The sequence below is a fragment of the Lynx rufus genome, unplaced genomic scaffold (assembly GCF_022079265.1).
Source record: "Lynx rufus isolate CCGP_SWC_20201006 ecotype Redwood Valley unplaced genomic scaffold, mLynRuf1.p SCAF_6, whole genome shotgun sequence".
NCBI lineage: Eukaryota > Metazoa > Chordata > Mammalia > Carnivora > Felidae > Lynx > Lynx rufus.
The window spans coordinates 135,375,174-135,390,754 of record NW_025814878.1 but is presented as its reverse complement, the minus strand read 5'-3'; the positions used below and the strand labels follow the sequence as shown (position 1 = coordinate 135,390,754).

Sequence of the window (15,581 nt, the reverse complement as noted above, 5' to 3'; positions counted from 1 at the left end):
AAACTGAGGATGGTTTTTTCCATTTTTGAAATTTGTTAAAACAAAAAATGAAAGTTGGAACAGTAAGCACATTTAGCCAGCAAAGCCTAAATTACTTATTCTCTGGCACTTTATAGAGAAAGCTTGGTGGATTCAGACTATAAATGTATCTTTTATCGTAGAAATTTGTAACTAGGGGCGCCTGGGTGGCTCAGTTGGTCAAGTACCCGACTTTGGCTCAAGTCAGATCTTGCAGTTTGTGAGTTCGAGTCCCACACCAGGCTCTGTGCAGACGGCCTGGAGCCTGCTTCAGATTTTGTGTCCCTCCCTTTCTCTCTGCCCCTCCTCTACTCATGTTCTAGCTCTCTCTTTTTCTCTCAAAAATAAACATTTAAAAAAAAACTAAAAAAATAAACATCACTAGGTGAGTCTGCTGAGAGGCTTTCAGAAAACATAGGTGCATAGGCCTCACCCTCGATGAGTTTATCTATTGGTCTCTTTTCCTCTCTTTCATATACAACCTGTATACGTAAATAGTGCCGGAAGACCGTTATATTAAAAAAATCAAGAAGTTTGGCTAACTGCTATTAGTAGCAGCGTGTGGCAGGCATAGCAATGCTAGTGAAACAGTCTCAGGGCTGGAATAGATCTTTAACAGTTACCTAATTTCCAGAGACCTTTTCCCATCTTAATCTTCCAAGTAAATTGTGTAGTACCTACTAAGTGCCAGTCCTAAGCCCCGCGCTGGAGATCAAGAAACAAATAAGACAGGGTCTCTGTTCATCAGCTGGTAGAAAGGGAGAGGTCAAAGATGAGGAGGAAAGAAGTCCATAGAGTATAACTTAAGAGCCAGGAAAGAGAGATGGACAAGATCATGTGGAAGCTCAGAAGATTTTAAAAGAGTATTTACCTCTTTGTAGGGACATGTGGGGAGCAAAGATCCAGACAGGAAAGCTTCACAGGAGGTAACAATTTGATCTGACCCTTTAAAGGATGAACAAGAGAGGTTGGCAGAGTTCAAGAAAGATTTGGTAGAAACTATTTACACAACATCGGATTATACCAAGACCCATCTTAGCTTTGAAACAATCTAAAGAAATGATCCTGCCCCCACTAAGTTTGGAGGGTAAAGGCCAGAGAAAGCCCTAGTACAGATTCGGTGAGCCTTTGTTGTCATTTTGCATTTTCTGCCAACATTTCTTACTCTTTGTTCTCATTGGTAACATTTGTATGTAATGGAAAAAGTTAAATTTAACAGTATAAATAGGTTATGATCTCGCCGGCTTATTTTTGTCATATCAACTCTGGCTTAGATGCATAGGTACATTACCCGTTTCTGTAAGCAAGTAATCTAGTAGGAGGCACACTGGGCTTAATGTGCCTCTTGCTCCTTAACTAGTTATAAGGCACTGGCTCTCTTAATTGCTCAGATACATTTTCCTCATTTGTAATAAAATAAACTGTTTTGTATTTGAATTTTTTTTTTTGCTTTTTTTTTTTAAGCTCATATAAGACCGTGTATGTGGAGCAATACTATACAAATTTTTCTTTTTCTTTTTCCTTTTAATTATGTTTTAACCACATCCTGGGTTCAGAGTAGAAGTAGTAAACTAGATCCTATAAACAATACAGAGATGAATGTGACAAATACTTAAATGGCTGCTTTATGTCAAACTTTTTTTAAGTTTATTTATTTATTTTGAGAGAGGGAGAAAAAATCCCAAACAGGCTCTGTGCTATCAGCACAGAGCTCCATGTGGGGCTTGATCCCGTGAACCATGAGATAGTGACCTGAGCCAAAATTAAGAGTCGGATGCTTAAATGACTGAGCGCCCCTGCACCAAACATTTTTAAGGTAGCCAGGTGTCTTTTCTCATGGAAATTGTCAAATACAACTTTAAGAAACTTGTGATGTGGTGGGAAAAGACTGTAAGTAACTAGGTTAATAAATCTGTATATTAAATGTTTTCTCTGCTACCTTATATTTGTTTACTTACTTGATCTTTAGAACAATTCTACAGATATAGCCACAGTTCATCAAATCCCCGATGCCTATAAGGCATCATTTTAATGTAAATTACAAAATGCACCCCAATATCTGAGATGAGAAAATGTGAAAAAAAAAAAAAGTGGTAAATTCAGCAAAGTCTGGTATTATTACCTCCATTTTACAGATGAGGAAACAGGCACAGGGAAGGAAGGTAAGTGATTTGTTTGAGAATACAAAATTGGTCAGTAGTGGAGTCCAGATTTGAACCAGGAAGTTTGACTCTGAAACCTGTGTACTGCTTCACATGAAGTAGGGATACATGAACTATAGGCCAAGTAGTGTGGGACCACAGATGAATCAATTGGTGGTGGTGCAGTGAGAGATTCAGAGGGGACTGTTAAGCTGGATTTAGACTCATAGGTGAGAGTTTCCTGTGGAGAGGAGGGGGTGAAAGTAATGAGGACTTGAAGCTTCCTGTAAGGTGTAAATGGGCACGCTCTCACTCTCCTTTCCTCTCAGCTCACCCAGGGCCTCTTTCCTTTACCTCCAAAATACCAGGTTATCCACAGTTAACCTTACCTGCCAAAAATCACCCATTGTGTCCCCGTACCCAGGTCCTCTGAGATACCCCTTTTAAAAAAAAAAATTTTTTTTTTTTTTTTAATTTTATTTTTGAGAGAGAGACAGAGTGCAAGTGGGGGAGGGGCAGAGAGAGAGGGAGGCACAGAATCCGAAACAGGCTCCAGGCTCCGAGCTGTCAGCACAGAGCCCGACGCAGGGCTCGAACCCACGGACCGTGAAATCATGACCTGACTCGAAGTCGGATGCTTAACCAACTGAGCCACCCAGGCGCCCCTAAGATGCCCCATTTTTAAAAGTTAACTTCCTCCTATTCATACCTAAAACTTACCAGAGCAGCTGAGGTGAATGATTGTTAACATCTGCAAGGCTAACATACACATGTGAGTTTCTCTGCTTCCGCTGTTTCCCCATGTCAACATTTACTGGTCTAAGGAAGATGTTTTACTGAATTCCTACCTTCAGTTCGCCACAGAAAAACTTGTAACTGGTTACTAAAGATAAGTGAAATCCGTTGTAAATAACATAGTTTGTTATTACAGGGATGGGTGTTTGTGGGGTCCAGTCATGTCTACCAGAATGCAATGAAATAAGCATGATGCATCATGGTTAGTTAACACGGGTGTCATTGAGACTGTCTTACTGCTTTTGTTCTATTTATTCTTTGTATTGACCTTTTAAAGAAAACTTTAAAACTTCCAAGTTACTGCATTTACTTAATGAAAGAATTTCCTTACAAAAGGAAGCTCTCATAATAGCAATAATAGCTAATATTTATTATCCATTTCCTGTGAGCCTGGTACATTAAAAGTGTTCTACATGTATTAATACATTTACTCCCCCAAAGACATGAAGTAATGATATTTCCCTTATTTTGTAAATGAGGAAACTAGGGCCCAAAGATACATTGGGGCCAGAATTTGAAATCAGGATGCTCGCCCTCAGAGCCCACACTCTCCTGTTAGGTTTCTGTAGTGCTTGTGACAGTATGTTTGCAGTTTTTCTCTTAACTTAATAGGCTAGGTGTCCACTTAACTGTGGACACCATCCCTGCTAGATGATGATGTTAAATATAGAAAGAAGCATTGTTTTAATCATGTTTGTCCAGTGGTAACATCTTGTGGAGATGGCTTGATTACCCTTTATTTATCACTCTAAATTCTCATGCTTTTCAAACTGTCACTACTCCAAGGTTGCAGGTTTTAAAATGGTGCCATATTATCTAAAAGTATTTGAAGTTGTAATGATAGCTGTAAATCCTGGCCTGAAAAGGCTCTGGAAGTTTTTTTTTTTTTTTTTTTTAACGTTTATTTACTTTTGAGACAGAGAGAGACAGAGCATGAACGGGGGAGGGGCAGAGAGAGAGGGAGACACAGAATCCGAAGCAGGCTCCAGGCTCCGAGCTGTCAGCACAGAGCCCGACGTGGGGCTCGAACTCACGGACCACGAGATCGTGACCTGAGCTGAAGTCGGACGCTTAACCGACTGAGCCACCCAGGCGCCCCGCTCTGGAAGTATTTTAAGTACCTGCTTCTAATTATCTGATTTGGATGAGGATGAAGTAATAATGCTTCTAACGTGGTTATCCCTTGCTCATTTTCCTCAACCCTTTCTGTAATAACTTTCTTATAAAATCTTTTAGTCACCTACAGATCCAGATTTTATTAAATTTTGACTAAAGAGTGATACATCACAGTGACGATTCTTTTATTCTGTGTATTAAGTGTATCACCAGATCTTACAAAGTTTTAGTATTCCCTTTCAGAGCCTAGTGTGGTTCTTATGAATTGGGTAGACGCTGAATAAAACTTGGTTTAAGTTAGAGAATTGATGACCTAGTGATAACTTTCCAGCAACCTCCACTAATTCTTAATTCCTCGAAGAATTAGGAAGTAAGCAAAAATGGCCTTAAGTAGCAAACATCCATAGGTAGAACTTACATACTTTACTTACATAAAGCATTTCAGGGGCGCCTAGGTGATTCAGTCAGTTAAGCATCAGACTCTTGATTTTGGCTCAGGTCATGATCTCCCAGCTCATGAGATTGAACCCCGTGTCAAGCTCTGTGCTGACCGCACAGAGCCTTCTTGGACTTCTTTCTCCCTCTCTCTGTCCCTCCCCTACTTGTTCTCTCTCAAAATAATGAGCTTTAAAAAAGAAAAAAAAAAAGGCATTTTAGCCCCTTGTCACCTCCCAGATGCATTTTTTAAGTGGTACTTAAACCAGACAGATTGGCAAGGTCCCAGCCCCAGCCAACAGTATGTTATTGAGGTGGGACAGGGCGATAATGATGGTGGGCCGATACTAATATGTAGTAATGGCAGTGTGGCAAGAGGAAAGACAAATACTCAAATCCAAACTGCACTTAGAAATAGCTTGAGCCCACTTTAATCTTAGATTGGTCTATACACTTTATCGTTTTTTTTAAAAGGAATTATAATCAAATTGTAAAACATTTGGAGAGACATTCTGTCAAAAGTGATTTGCAGTATTTTGGGTATGTAAAGATGAGATTTTAGGTTATCTTGAGGCATGTGCTTTATATAAGTTGCTTTTACTTTGGGAAAGTTAATTAAATGACTTAATGTTCCCTAATTTCAAAGACCCTGTTTGAGACAAAGCATAAATTATAATTGTGTCATTTTAATCTATCCATGTGTATATACTTTGCTTTTGTTTTATCAGCTGTGAGTTAGTGTATAAGAAAACAGGTTCTGGAGTTAGATCTATTTGAATCTCACTATTTTGTTATGTGGCTGAACAGAATACCTTTTGAGCCTTAGTTTCCTCATATATTCATGAAATAGTTAACTGAGCAACAACTGTGCACAGTGATATTTAGGGGTTAGGGATATTAACAGTGCATTTAAGAGTGTCAAAAAAAAAAGTTCTGTCCTCATGGAACTTCCATTCTAGCTGGGAGAGACAATAAAATAATAACATTTATATTCTAAAGGTTTTTTGTTTTGTTTTGTTTTTTAAGATTAAGGCAATGCATATAAAGTTTCCTATCTATACTGTGTGATAAATCAGGGCATCTTAAATTTGGTGTTTGATTCTTCTCGTGACTGGTTTCATGTTGGGATACAGTGAAGTTTGTTGAGTGTATTGGTTATCTTAAAAATTGATAATTAGTAATTTTTCATTGGAGATGTTGAGTACATTAATTTTGTCTAATTTTGCTGGGTACAGAGGATTTAGAGAGATGGCATCAATATATGTTCTTTGTTTTCCTTCCTAACAGCCACCAAAAAAGACCTCTAAAAGAGAAAAACCTAAACAGAAAGCCACTTCCAAAAGTAAGAAAACTGTAAAAAGCGCTAATGTTAAGAAGGCAGATAGCAGCACCACCAAGAAGAATCAAAACAGTTCCAAAAAAGGTAGGTTAGAAATGACACCTTTTCAACAGCTCTAAAGATCTAATTCATATGATATAAGCGTTTTGAAGTGTGTTTGGAAATTAGATAAACTGCAAAGAAAATTTGGAGAAAGTGGTATACCAGTTTTTTATGGTTACAGTTTTTCAGAATTGACAGAAATTTCAATGCATGTTTTATAAGTAATTTATTGAGTAGTGATTTATAATTTTATGTAATACTCCTTTGAAAATCTAATGAATGCTTGTCTTTCAGAAAGTGAATCTGAGGACAGTTCAGATGATGAACCTTTAATTAAAAAATTGAAGAAACCTCCTACAGATGAAGAGTTAAAGGAAACAGTGAAGAAATTACTGGCCAGTGCCAACTTGGAGGAAGTCACAATGAAGCAGATTTGCAAGGAGGTAATTGGACAAATACTTGGATCATTTTGCTTTTATTTGAAAAATTCTTTCACTCTTCCCTCAGTTCAGTGCGAGATTTGTATGTGCATTCATTAGCGAACAAATGTCTGTGGAACTGTTCTGCGGGTGCTGGGATACTGCTTTAAATGAGTCAGTCTCTGCCCTGTTGGACCTGCTTCGTAAACAACAGTGGGATGTATCCAGTGAATACAGTGAAGGCGATAGATTCCAGACTTGAGGGAGAACACTCTCTTCCTGATCGGGACACTTTTTATTGATGGATCCTTAGATTGCGTTAGTTGTAAAAAGCAGAATCTCATGGACCACCGTATTTTCAGCATTACTGTTGTACTAAGATGCTGTTATCAGGTACTTAGTTCAGACTTCTGTGAAGTTTTCCTGATACTCAGAAAATAAAATGACCTAGTCTTGAAGAGGATTCCTTAGAGATTCTATACCCGAAATCAAAATTGGGAGATTTTACAATCTGGTTTCTGATGGTAAAACCAAATTAAAATTTCAAATGTACCTAAGGTGACATAGTCTGTACTTTTGTTAAGACCTTGATTATTGTTTTGTTTATTCATTCAGCATTCACTGAGCCTCTCCTGTGTACCAGATTCCGGGATAGATTTGGGGGTAGAGCTGGGGATCTGTTAACTTGGCTGTTGGGGGCTTACTGATCAGTGAGATGGGAGGAGATGGCTATTGTAGTGAGTTGGGGACAGTCGGTGGGGGGTGGGCTGGAAGTGCGGAGGGCGCCGCACCACCAGGGAAGGAGCCTGGGAGGAGGGAAGACGTCCTGGAGCCTCAGCTGCTCCATACAGGGGAGCGGTACTGACACATGCCTGTCAGATGGGACAGTGACTGCGAGGAATAGTAATTTCATTTGGGTGGAGACTAGAGTTGGAAGGAAGTCCTCATAGATGTTAGGTAGGAAAAGGAGAACTTTTGCAGATCTTGTATATGCCTTGTTGCAGAGTTTTTTCCCTGAAACTGATGGGAGAATTGGGAAGCTGGGTAGGATATTGGGAGCTGATTGATAGGGGCATACGCAGTCCAATTTTCAAGAGCCCTCATGGACACACTGAGAAGACAGGATGAAGAATGGGATGCGAGGCAAGAAAGCCAAGTTTGTCATAATCTAAGTTACAGGGTGGCCGTAATCCAAGGCGAGCCGGGAGAGCTTGGTCAGAGGTTGCTCAGTGTGGGTGTTCGGGCGCGGCAGCATTAACCTTCCGATGGAAAACAACAGAGGGTACCCTCTGAGGAAAAGAGGAGTTTCGTTCTAGACATCGTGAGATGAGGTGCTTAGAACATCCCAGTGGGAGAAACTGTGATCATTGTAATTCTCCCAAGTTTGGAGAGAGAGCCAAACTGGGCTACTGCTGGGAGTTAAAACCAAAAGTCTAGATAAGGTGGCCCAGGGAAGAAGAAAAAGGGTGAGAAAAGCAAAGGACAGAGAGTCCTGGAGACTCTGAGTTGAGAAGTAATTTCTACAAAATATAAAAAATCATAGAGAGAAAGGTGCTGTCAAAGCCAAGAGACGAGACAGTTTCCAGAATGGTCGGGAGGGGGTAGTGCCAGTTAAGAAAAGGTCATGACTTTACCTGAGACAATGGGCAATGGTTATGGAAAGCAGTTCACAGGGGCAATAACATAAAATGCCCTGTAAACATGAAGACACGCTTTCCCTACTAATGAGGAAGATAGAAATTGAAATATTTGTGCTTCTTAGCTTGACAGAATCTTTATAAAGATTAAGCGAGTCTTCATGCTTGGCAAAGGTATAGGGAGACATACTCATGCATGAAGTTGTAACAGCTTTGGAGAACAATTAAGTAGTAGCTTAAAATTTAAATTGCAAATGCCCTTTAACCTAGCAAATTCCATTTCTAGGTCTCTATGCTAAAGACATAGTCACATCTGCACAAAATGATTACAATAATGTTCAGCATGTCTGTAATATTGAAAAATCAGAAACAACCTAAATGGCCATCGATAGGGAAATGTTTAACATGGTACGTCTGTATTTTTGGAATGCTATGTAGCAGTTCAAAAGAACACGGAAAAACGTTCCAGGTATTGTCAACTTTTTGAAAAATCTAGAATATTATCCTATCTAAGTAAATACGGGAAAACCATATTGCCATTGATGTATCTATGAGTTTGTGTAGAAACTCATTTTTAAAGGTCTGGAAGAATGCACAGCAAACTGATAACTGGTTTCCTCTGAGGGGAGAGACGAGGGAAGAGTAAAGGGAGATGAGTCCTATGCGTTTGATTTTCGTGAATACACTTACATAATTTTTTAAGGGGATTATTTAACAGGGAGAGGTCCAGTGAGAAAGACTTGTGTGGTTTTTTGGACTCCGCAATTAGAAGATGATTGTTCACGTAATAAGAGCAGTTCCACGGATGATAAATGCAGGGATTAATTACCCTTGGATCAAGAATTAATAGTGAGGAAAGTGAATAAAGCTGTTTTAAACATCTTGCTGTAGAAGGGATCGTAGTTAAATGGGGGGTGAGGATACAAGTTGATAAAATACTTAAGGTCAGGGAGAGAAAGCACATGCTTATGTTAGGCTGAGGGACTAGTGCTGGGGAAGGAGGAGAAGCTGATGTACAGGAGAGTTCCAGAAAGGGTCCCTGCAGAGGTAACGGAAATGGGAATATTGATGGATCCACATTCAGTAAACTGGAGGGGAAGATAGGTCAACATTGAAGGAATTCTTGGCCAAGAGCAAGAGGGAGGAAGGGATGAAAATGCCATTGATAGCACAGGAGGACCTGCTGAGAGAGAGTCGGGTTAACCCCGGGAAGGCTCGGACATCGGATACCATGAACTTGGCATGGGACCGGTCTTTTAAAAGTTCTGTGTTCCCACAGCAGTCTTTCCTCTGGATCAATCATAGAAAAAGTGGTGTTAGACCAGTTGAGGGACAGAGTTTTGCAGGGAAGTAACAAGGGGTGAATGACAGGAGTGATGTAAATGATCGACTCTGTTTGCAGGACTTGGCAGACCGCAGCCTGTGGGCCAAATCCCTCTTACCATCTGGTTTTGTAAATAGTTTAATGTGACAACAGCCACATCCATTCATTCAAGTGTTGTCTGTGGCAGCTTTCACGCTACAGTGGCACAGTTGAGTAGTTGTGACAAACTGTGTTCCTGGAAAAGCTGAAACCACTTACTGTCTGGCCCTTAACTGAAAAAGTTTGCTTACCTTAACTAGTCCTTAGGAGCGAAGCAGGCAGGCTTGTGTGGAGTCAGGCCGGGGAGTGATTGTGAAGTCAAGCAGGTGGCAAGTTGACCAAAGAGAGGGGCCGTTTAGAGAGTAAAGCTGTAGGGGTAGAGGACCCCTGAGACCACCTGGATCTCAGTGATTTAACTTAGGGGACGGGGTGGAGCAGTGCAGCGGAGGCTGAAGTTCATTCGAGTTCAGGTCAAGGAACTGTCAGTGTTGGATGACGGAAGGAAGAACGTAAGGATACCTCCACGGAACATCTGGCCGACAGCCTGCCGGTATAATGAATTCAGTCCACTTACCTACCATCTCTGTGTAGGTGTTTTCCTCACCTGTGTGTGTTAATTCAGCTGATACTCCCAGTAGTAGAGATGACACTGAGAATGGCTGCGTCCTAGTTTAGTTTCTGCTCGTTTGCAGTAGTTGTATATGGTGAACCAGAATTCTTAGACGTGCTGCTATTTGTACATGGCCTACATTTCTTCTGTATCCAAAGGTAAACTGTGTTACTACTGTATTTTTAAATCTACTTTTAATTTTCACTATAGGTATATGAAAATTATCCTGCTTATGATTTAACTGAAAGAAAAGATTTCATAAAAACAACTGTTAAAGAGGTAAATACATCCACCTTTTCTGATTTTGGTCATTTTGAATGTATAAGACAAATTATATATCAAATACTGTATGTTTTTCAAAATGTTCATGTCACTATATCACATTTGACCCTCAGATTTTCTCAAAATAGATGGGCAAAATATTTTTCATTCTCATTATAGAGTTTAAAAAAATAAAGTCTGAATATTAGTGACAAAACTTGACCTCCAGCTCACAACATACATGGGCAGCCAGGCTCAACACAGGTGCTCACACAACTACTGGAGCGTAATTCCTTTCCACCGAAGTCAGAAGATCAGCAGTAGCTATATTTTTGTATCGGTCCCAACAGATTTCCCAAGGTCACAGTAGTAAAACAGAAGTTTTAAAGGGAAGGTGGGGTATGATTTTTGTGTTCTTAATACTGTATTTTGGGTAGAGGAAAATGACATTTCTCTCTCGTTGCAGCTGATTTCTTGAGGCAGAGGAGATAACTTGTCCCGTGGACGTCAGGATCTGATTTATACCGTTATACCAGCAAAGAGAATGTATTTCCTTTTCTACCCCTTGCAAGCGTTGTGTTAGTAGGACCACCTGTCGCTGATCTTTTTAAGTAAATTTGAGTTTGTTGTTTTAAATTGCATTTCTATGCAGTTTTTAGTTTAAAATTTTGCATGGCAGTAATTGTTCCTTGCTTTTATAGCTGTATTTTGTACATTTTGGATTTCTTTATATGAGATCGTAGTTTTAGCGTGCTTAGTATTCGCTTGTTTCAGACATACTTTTAACGAAGTAGAAGAAACTATTATTGACATTTATACATGCAGAGACTATGGCAGTATTTAGTAGATGAAATATTTTGAATACACATCTGACAGTGGCAGTGTGTTCATCATATTAAAAATATACAGGCTTCAGCTATCCAGATGATTAAATTGGAAAATTTCTGCTGCATGTGTATATATGTCAAATCGTCAGCATGACAAAAGTGACAGATGTTATTTTTGTATTTTTAAAAACAACTTTGTTGTATATAAAGTTTTTTTATTTCTTTTGTGCAGATCAATTTTTAAACTCCTATAGGTAGGTATCTTTACAGTTATAAACTATGAAATGTCAGTGTTCGGCCAGATGGTATGTGACGGAGCAGCGAAATCAGAATTCAGTGGAGAAAACACTGAAGGAACAGGTCGTTCTCTGCTTTGCCTCAGAAGTGTCAATTTGTAGTTTTAGTGTTAACTCTGCAAGTGTCTGTAGATAACATTTTATGTTAAGGGTAGACCAAATCAACACATCAGAACTTCAAAATTGGGGGAAGGGGATTAAGTACAAGCACATTTGGCTTCTAATGAACTGATTTTTATTAACTGCTTTTGCCCATGTAAAATGCGGATATTTCCAGGAAACCTGGCCACCTTTATAATTATGGTAAATGTACCAAGTATAATGCTAGAAGATAACGTGTAGGCAATAGTGGGTATCTCCGACAAAGTATTTCTCAAAAGTGATAAAAAGACTTATTTTTAACATTAAAGAAGTTTAATGTATTCGTGGAATCAGGACTTTTAGGTTTTAAATTTTGGCCAATCAGGATTCTGGGTGATCAATACACAGACCACTCCTGAATTAGATTGTTTCATCTTTTACATTGTTGTAATCAGTTTATTAAATAATTTCTGAATTTTAAAAACATAACTGCTTATGAGAGAATTAGGCCTTTGATAAACCAGTTGAGTGTTTAAACGGAGAACATGAAATACATAAAAATGATAAATGTTGGCCGTTAGCAGGTACTTTCACAGGTCTGACGTGTTTCTTGATAAATACAAATGAATAAACAACTAAATGAGACCTAAAAATTGGCCGTTGATTTTAAATATTTAATTTGTTCCTATAAACCTTGTCAATAAAACTAATAAATCCATGCTCTTGTCTCTTGTATTAATGTCTTCCATTTCTGTAGCATTTCCCCCCTAGCTGAGGATTTCAGAACAGGGATTTTTGTTGTTGATTTTGAGAGAGAAAAAGCACACAGTGGCAGGGCAGGAAGAGAGAGAATCCCAGGCAGGTTCTGCACTGTCAGCGCAGAGCCTGACGCGGGGCTCAAACTCACGAACCCGTGAGATAGATCATGACCTGAGCCGAAACCAAGAGTCAGACTCTTAAGCGACTGAGCCATCCAGGCGCCCCTGGATGGGGATTTTAATGGATTTAGCCCCATGACCCATTTAATTTGGAGTCGTTCAGTGATTGCTGAACACAAACTCTGAAGAAATCCCGAAGGAAAACTTGAAAGTGACCTCACAAAACTAAGTGATTACGGTTCACAACTGTTTATTTTATGACCATTTACTTGAAAGGGTGTAAGACCCAGGAGCTAAACAAGTCTGAAGGCGGCTTGCAGGAGAGGAGACGGGTGGTGTGCATGAAAGGTCGTGGGGAAGGTGTACCCAGTGCTCACCACTACAGTGCACGGTATTTGAAAAACAAGTCTAGTTTTTATTAAGCAGTTTTACACAACCAGCTGTTCACAATCTGCAGTTAAAACATTGTGTAGTCACTGCTCTTCAATTACAAAATCTTCAAACTGTGAAAAACAGTCAAAAACTCAAAAGTACCGTGGTTCCTTAACAAAATGTCAAATGATGTCACTTGGGACAGGAAACTTTTTAAATACACATGTACTGCGCTTGAGCTAACTAGGGTTTTCCTTAGTTTGCTTGTGGCACAGTACAAGTTTAAGAGCCCAGAGACTAACCGTGAACCATTTCAAACTTAAAATATTTTGCATTTATCACTAAATACATGCTATTGTTTAAACAGTTTAACACATAACATTTTTAAAGCAGAATACTTCCCAGTCAGTACCAATGAGTCTCATCAGATAGTCTATCAACATTTTCCTATGTTAACCCAACTTTGAAACCAGTTTACTGCTGTTTGCCTTCTTGTGTTTGTATCATACTTTGCTGAGGAGGGGGGTGTCTAAACCGTCTAACGTTTCCATAAAATTCTATTTCTACTTACAAGCTGACTTTAAATTTTAAAAATACCTAATATTCTGAAAAATGTCCTTTTGAGTCCTTTTTTCAGTGCAGACTAACATAATTGAAAGAACTGTTCAGACTTTTTAAAACAAAAGCATTTAAGTTACCATCCGCTTTTCTAACTTCTTGGCAAGATAAGCATCCTGAAGTCCCTGAAACCAGAGTTTAATTGAATTCTTTTGTCAGGAGGAGAAAAAAGGAAAAAGTGAATATGTGCCATGTTCTCCAGCTTTTAAGATATGGCTTTAAATGTGAAATATTTACCAGGAAATCTCACATTTTCTGCAGTTTTCCGGTGGACCTGCCTATGGAATACTGAAAACATCAGGCTGCAAAAAACAGACTGGATCAGTTATTTTAAAAAGAGGCAGTAGAGGGAGTTTTATTAAAGTATTCTGACAAGATCTTTTTGCCAGCGGTTGCCAAAATTAAGGCTAAAGTGTGCCATTGGACCAAACTTGGCTCTAAGAAAAATAGCCCTATTCTAAATGGTCTCAAGTATGAAGACTACTATCTCTACCCCATCGAAAACCACAGAATGCCTATACTGTTTGAGGAACTGAAAATTTTGCTGTTTGCCAATGAGTGCACAAATCTGAAGTGTTTTATCACAAAAGAGACCCGAATTTAAATTTCTTTTGAATACCCAATGGAAAGAAATATGTACAATATAAAATAGTCTAGAAGCTTCATTTACTTTTAACTGAAGAGTTTGTGCTGTATCTGAAAGGGAAAGATTTCTATCTAAATTTTAAGTAAAAGCTCAATTTTGGAGCTATATAAAAATCTTAAGGCTCATTGGCAAAGATACTGATGAACTGTGACAGAAGAAAAACACATGGCTTTATCTGCCTTTTTAATGATTGCTGCTTGGTTTCTTGATGTTTGAAAACAATGGTTTCTCAATGCTTGAAAACTGATGAGCCCAACAAGATGTCAAAATTCAAAGGGAATCTCCAACCGTGGAAGAAATCCTGTCTTAATGTAAGGTTATATTCTGCTTTGTTCTGAAATACAGAAGACAGCCCTAGTCACACCTGTGGAAAATGCAATTAAATATAAGTGCTTACAAAAGGATTCTTGGGGCTAATGCTCTCAGGAGGAGGTTTTTTTGTCTTGATTTTATGAAAGTGAGGTTTAACATGTGTTTCAAACTTTACCATTTGGAGCACAGAAGAAAGCTGGGTCCAGACAAATTCTATTCAGAATGCTGCAATCTTACTTGCTTCTCGAACACCACTCAAATATGCCCCTGTAACAGTTTGTGGGAAATGCCTGTTTGTTGCCTGTAAGAAAAAAATTGCATAATTTGAAATCACATAGAAGGAACTCAGGCGATCACCGAAACATAATACAAGCATACACTCTCTGATCCTCGAATCAAGACTGCCGGCAGGCGCTCCTCTGTGCTCATGTTAACACTCTACCTCCCCCCACCCCCACCCTGCACCTGCTGTTCTCTGGCTGTGCCACCCTGCTTCACCACTCCCGTGAAGGACTGAGTGGCACTCCTTAGGATATTACTCACATACACACCGTGTCCCGGAATTAAGAATAACGAAGACGATACAATCCCTGCCCGCCCCCGCCGCTGCCCCCCAGACAAGTAGTCTCGCTGTCAGAATCAGTGATGAGCACAGAAAGCGAACCAATTCACCCATGGCTGGAGTTTTGCTAGAGGACTGCCACAGGACAGAGAGGAGTCCGTCAACGGGGAGGGGACAGAAAGGTGAGGACTGTCCGTGGGAGAAGACCGCTCTCCAGGAGGTTGGAGTGGGAACAGAATCCGCAAACCAGGGCAAGCAGCAGATTGATCTGTGGCTTGGGGGTTGGTGGGGACGGCGACAAGGTCTGGGATGTAGCTATGGGAAAGAGTCACTGAAGCGGGGGTGAGCCGATCTCAGAAGATGGAGGAGGATAGGAAATGCAGGAAGTTCCACGTGAACTGAAGTATGTTCCATGTCACCTAGATTTACGGCTGGATGCAAGGGACAACAGCCAGTGCCAAACACTTCAGTAAACGGAGAGGAATGGTCAGGAGGTAAGAATACAATTACTGGGGTGCCGGAGTGGTTCCAGTCGGTTAAGCGTCTGACTCTTGGTCTTGGCTCAGGTTACAATCTCATGGTTCGTGGGTTCAAGCCCCGTGCTGGGCTCTGTGCTGATGGCACAGAGCCTGCTTGGGATTCTGTCTCCCTCTCTCTGTCCCTCCCCCTGGCTCTCTCTCAAAATAAACTTAAAAAATAAATACATAACATTAGAAAAAATACAATTACTAGTAGGGGGTAAAAAATGGCAGAAACCTCAGAGAAACGGCTTTAAAAATTTTTTAGGGGCGCCTGGGTGGCTCAGTCAGTTAA

General features: G+C 39.8%; 2 protein-coding genes across 9 annotated transcripts in view; one reads left to right on the top strand and one right to left on the bottom strand.

The window, feature by feature from the left end:
• DEK (DEK proto-oncogene) overlaps positions 1–12,098 on the top strand; it is a 30,308-nt gene extending 18,210 nt beyond the window's left edge. For 2 of the 4 annotated variants that reach the window (XM_047101710.1, XM_047101712.1), the window contains 4 exons: positions 5,793–5,928; positions 6,181–6,329; positions 10,126–10,194; positions 10,643–12,098. In XM_047101710.1, coding sequence (XP_046957666.1) covers positions 5,793–5,928; positions 6,181–6,329; positions 10,126–10,194; positions 10,643–10,654 — 366 coding nt within the window. In that variant the 3' untranslated portion in view covers positions 10,655–12,098. Of the gene's footprint in view, positions 1–5,792; positions 5,929–6,180; positions 6,330–8,228; positions 8,408–10,125; positions 10,195–10,642 lie in introns of those variants that run through there. The other 2 variants (XM_047101711.1, XR_006966123.1) reach the window with 2 other exon arrangements.
• Positions 12,099–12,652: 554 nt separating this feature from the next.
• KDM1B (lysine demethylase 1B) overlaps positions 12,653–15,581 on the bottom strand; it is a 63,930-nt gene continuing 61,001 nt past the window's right edge. For 3 of the 5 annotated variants that reach the window (XM_047101552.1, XM_047101550.1, XM_047101549.1), the window contains one exon: positions 12,653–14,507. In XM_047101552.1, coding sequence (XP_046957508.1) covers positions 14,424–14,507 — 84 coding nt within the window. In that variant the 3' untranslated portion in view covers positions 12,653–14,423. The remainder of the gene's footprint in view (positions 14,508–15,581) is intronic. The other 2 variants (XM_047101553.1, XM_047101554.1) reach the window with 2 other exon arrangements.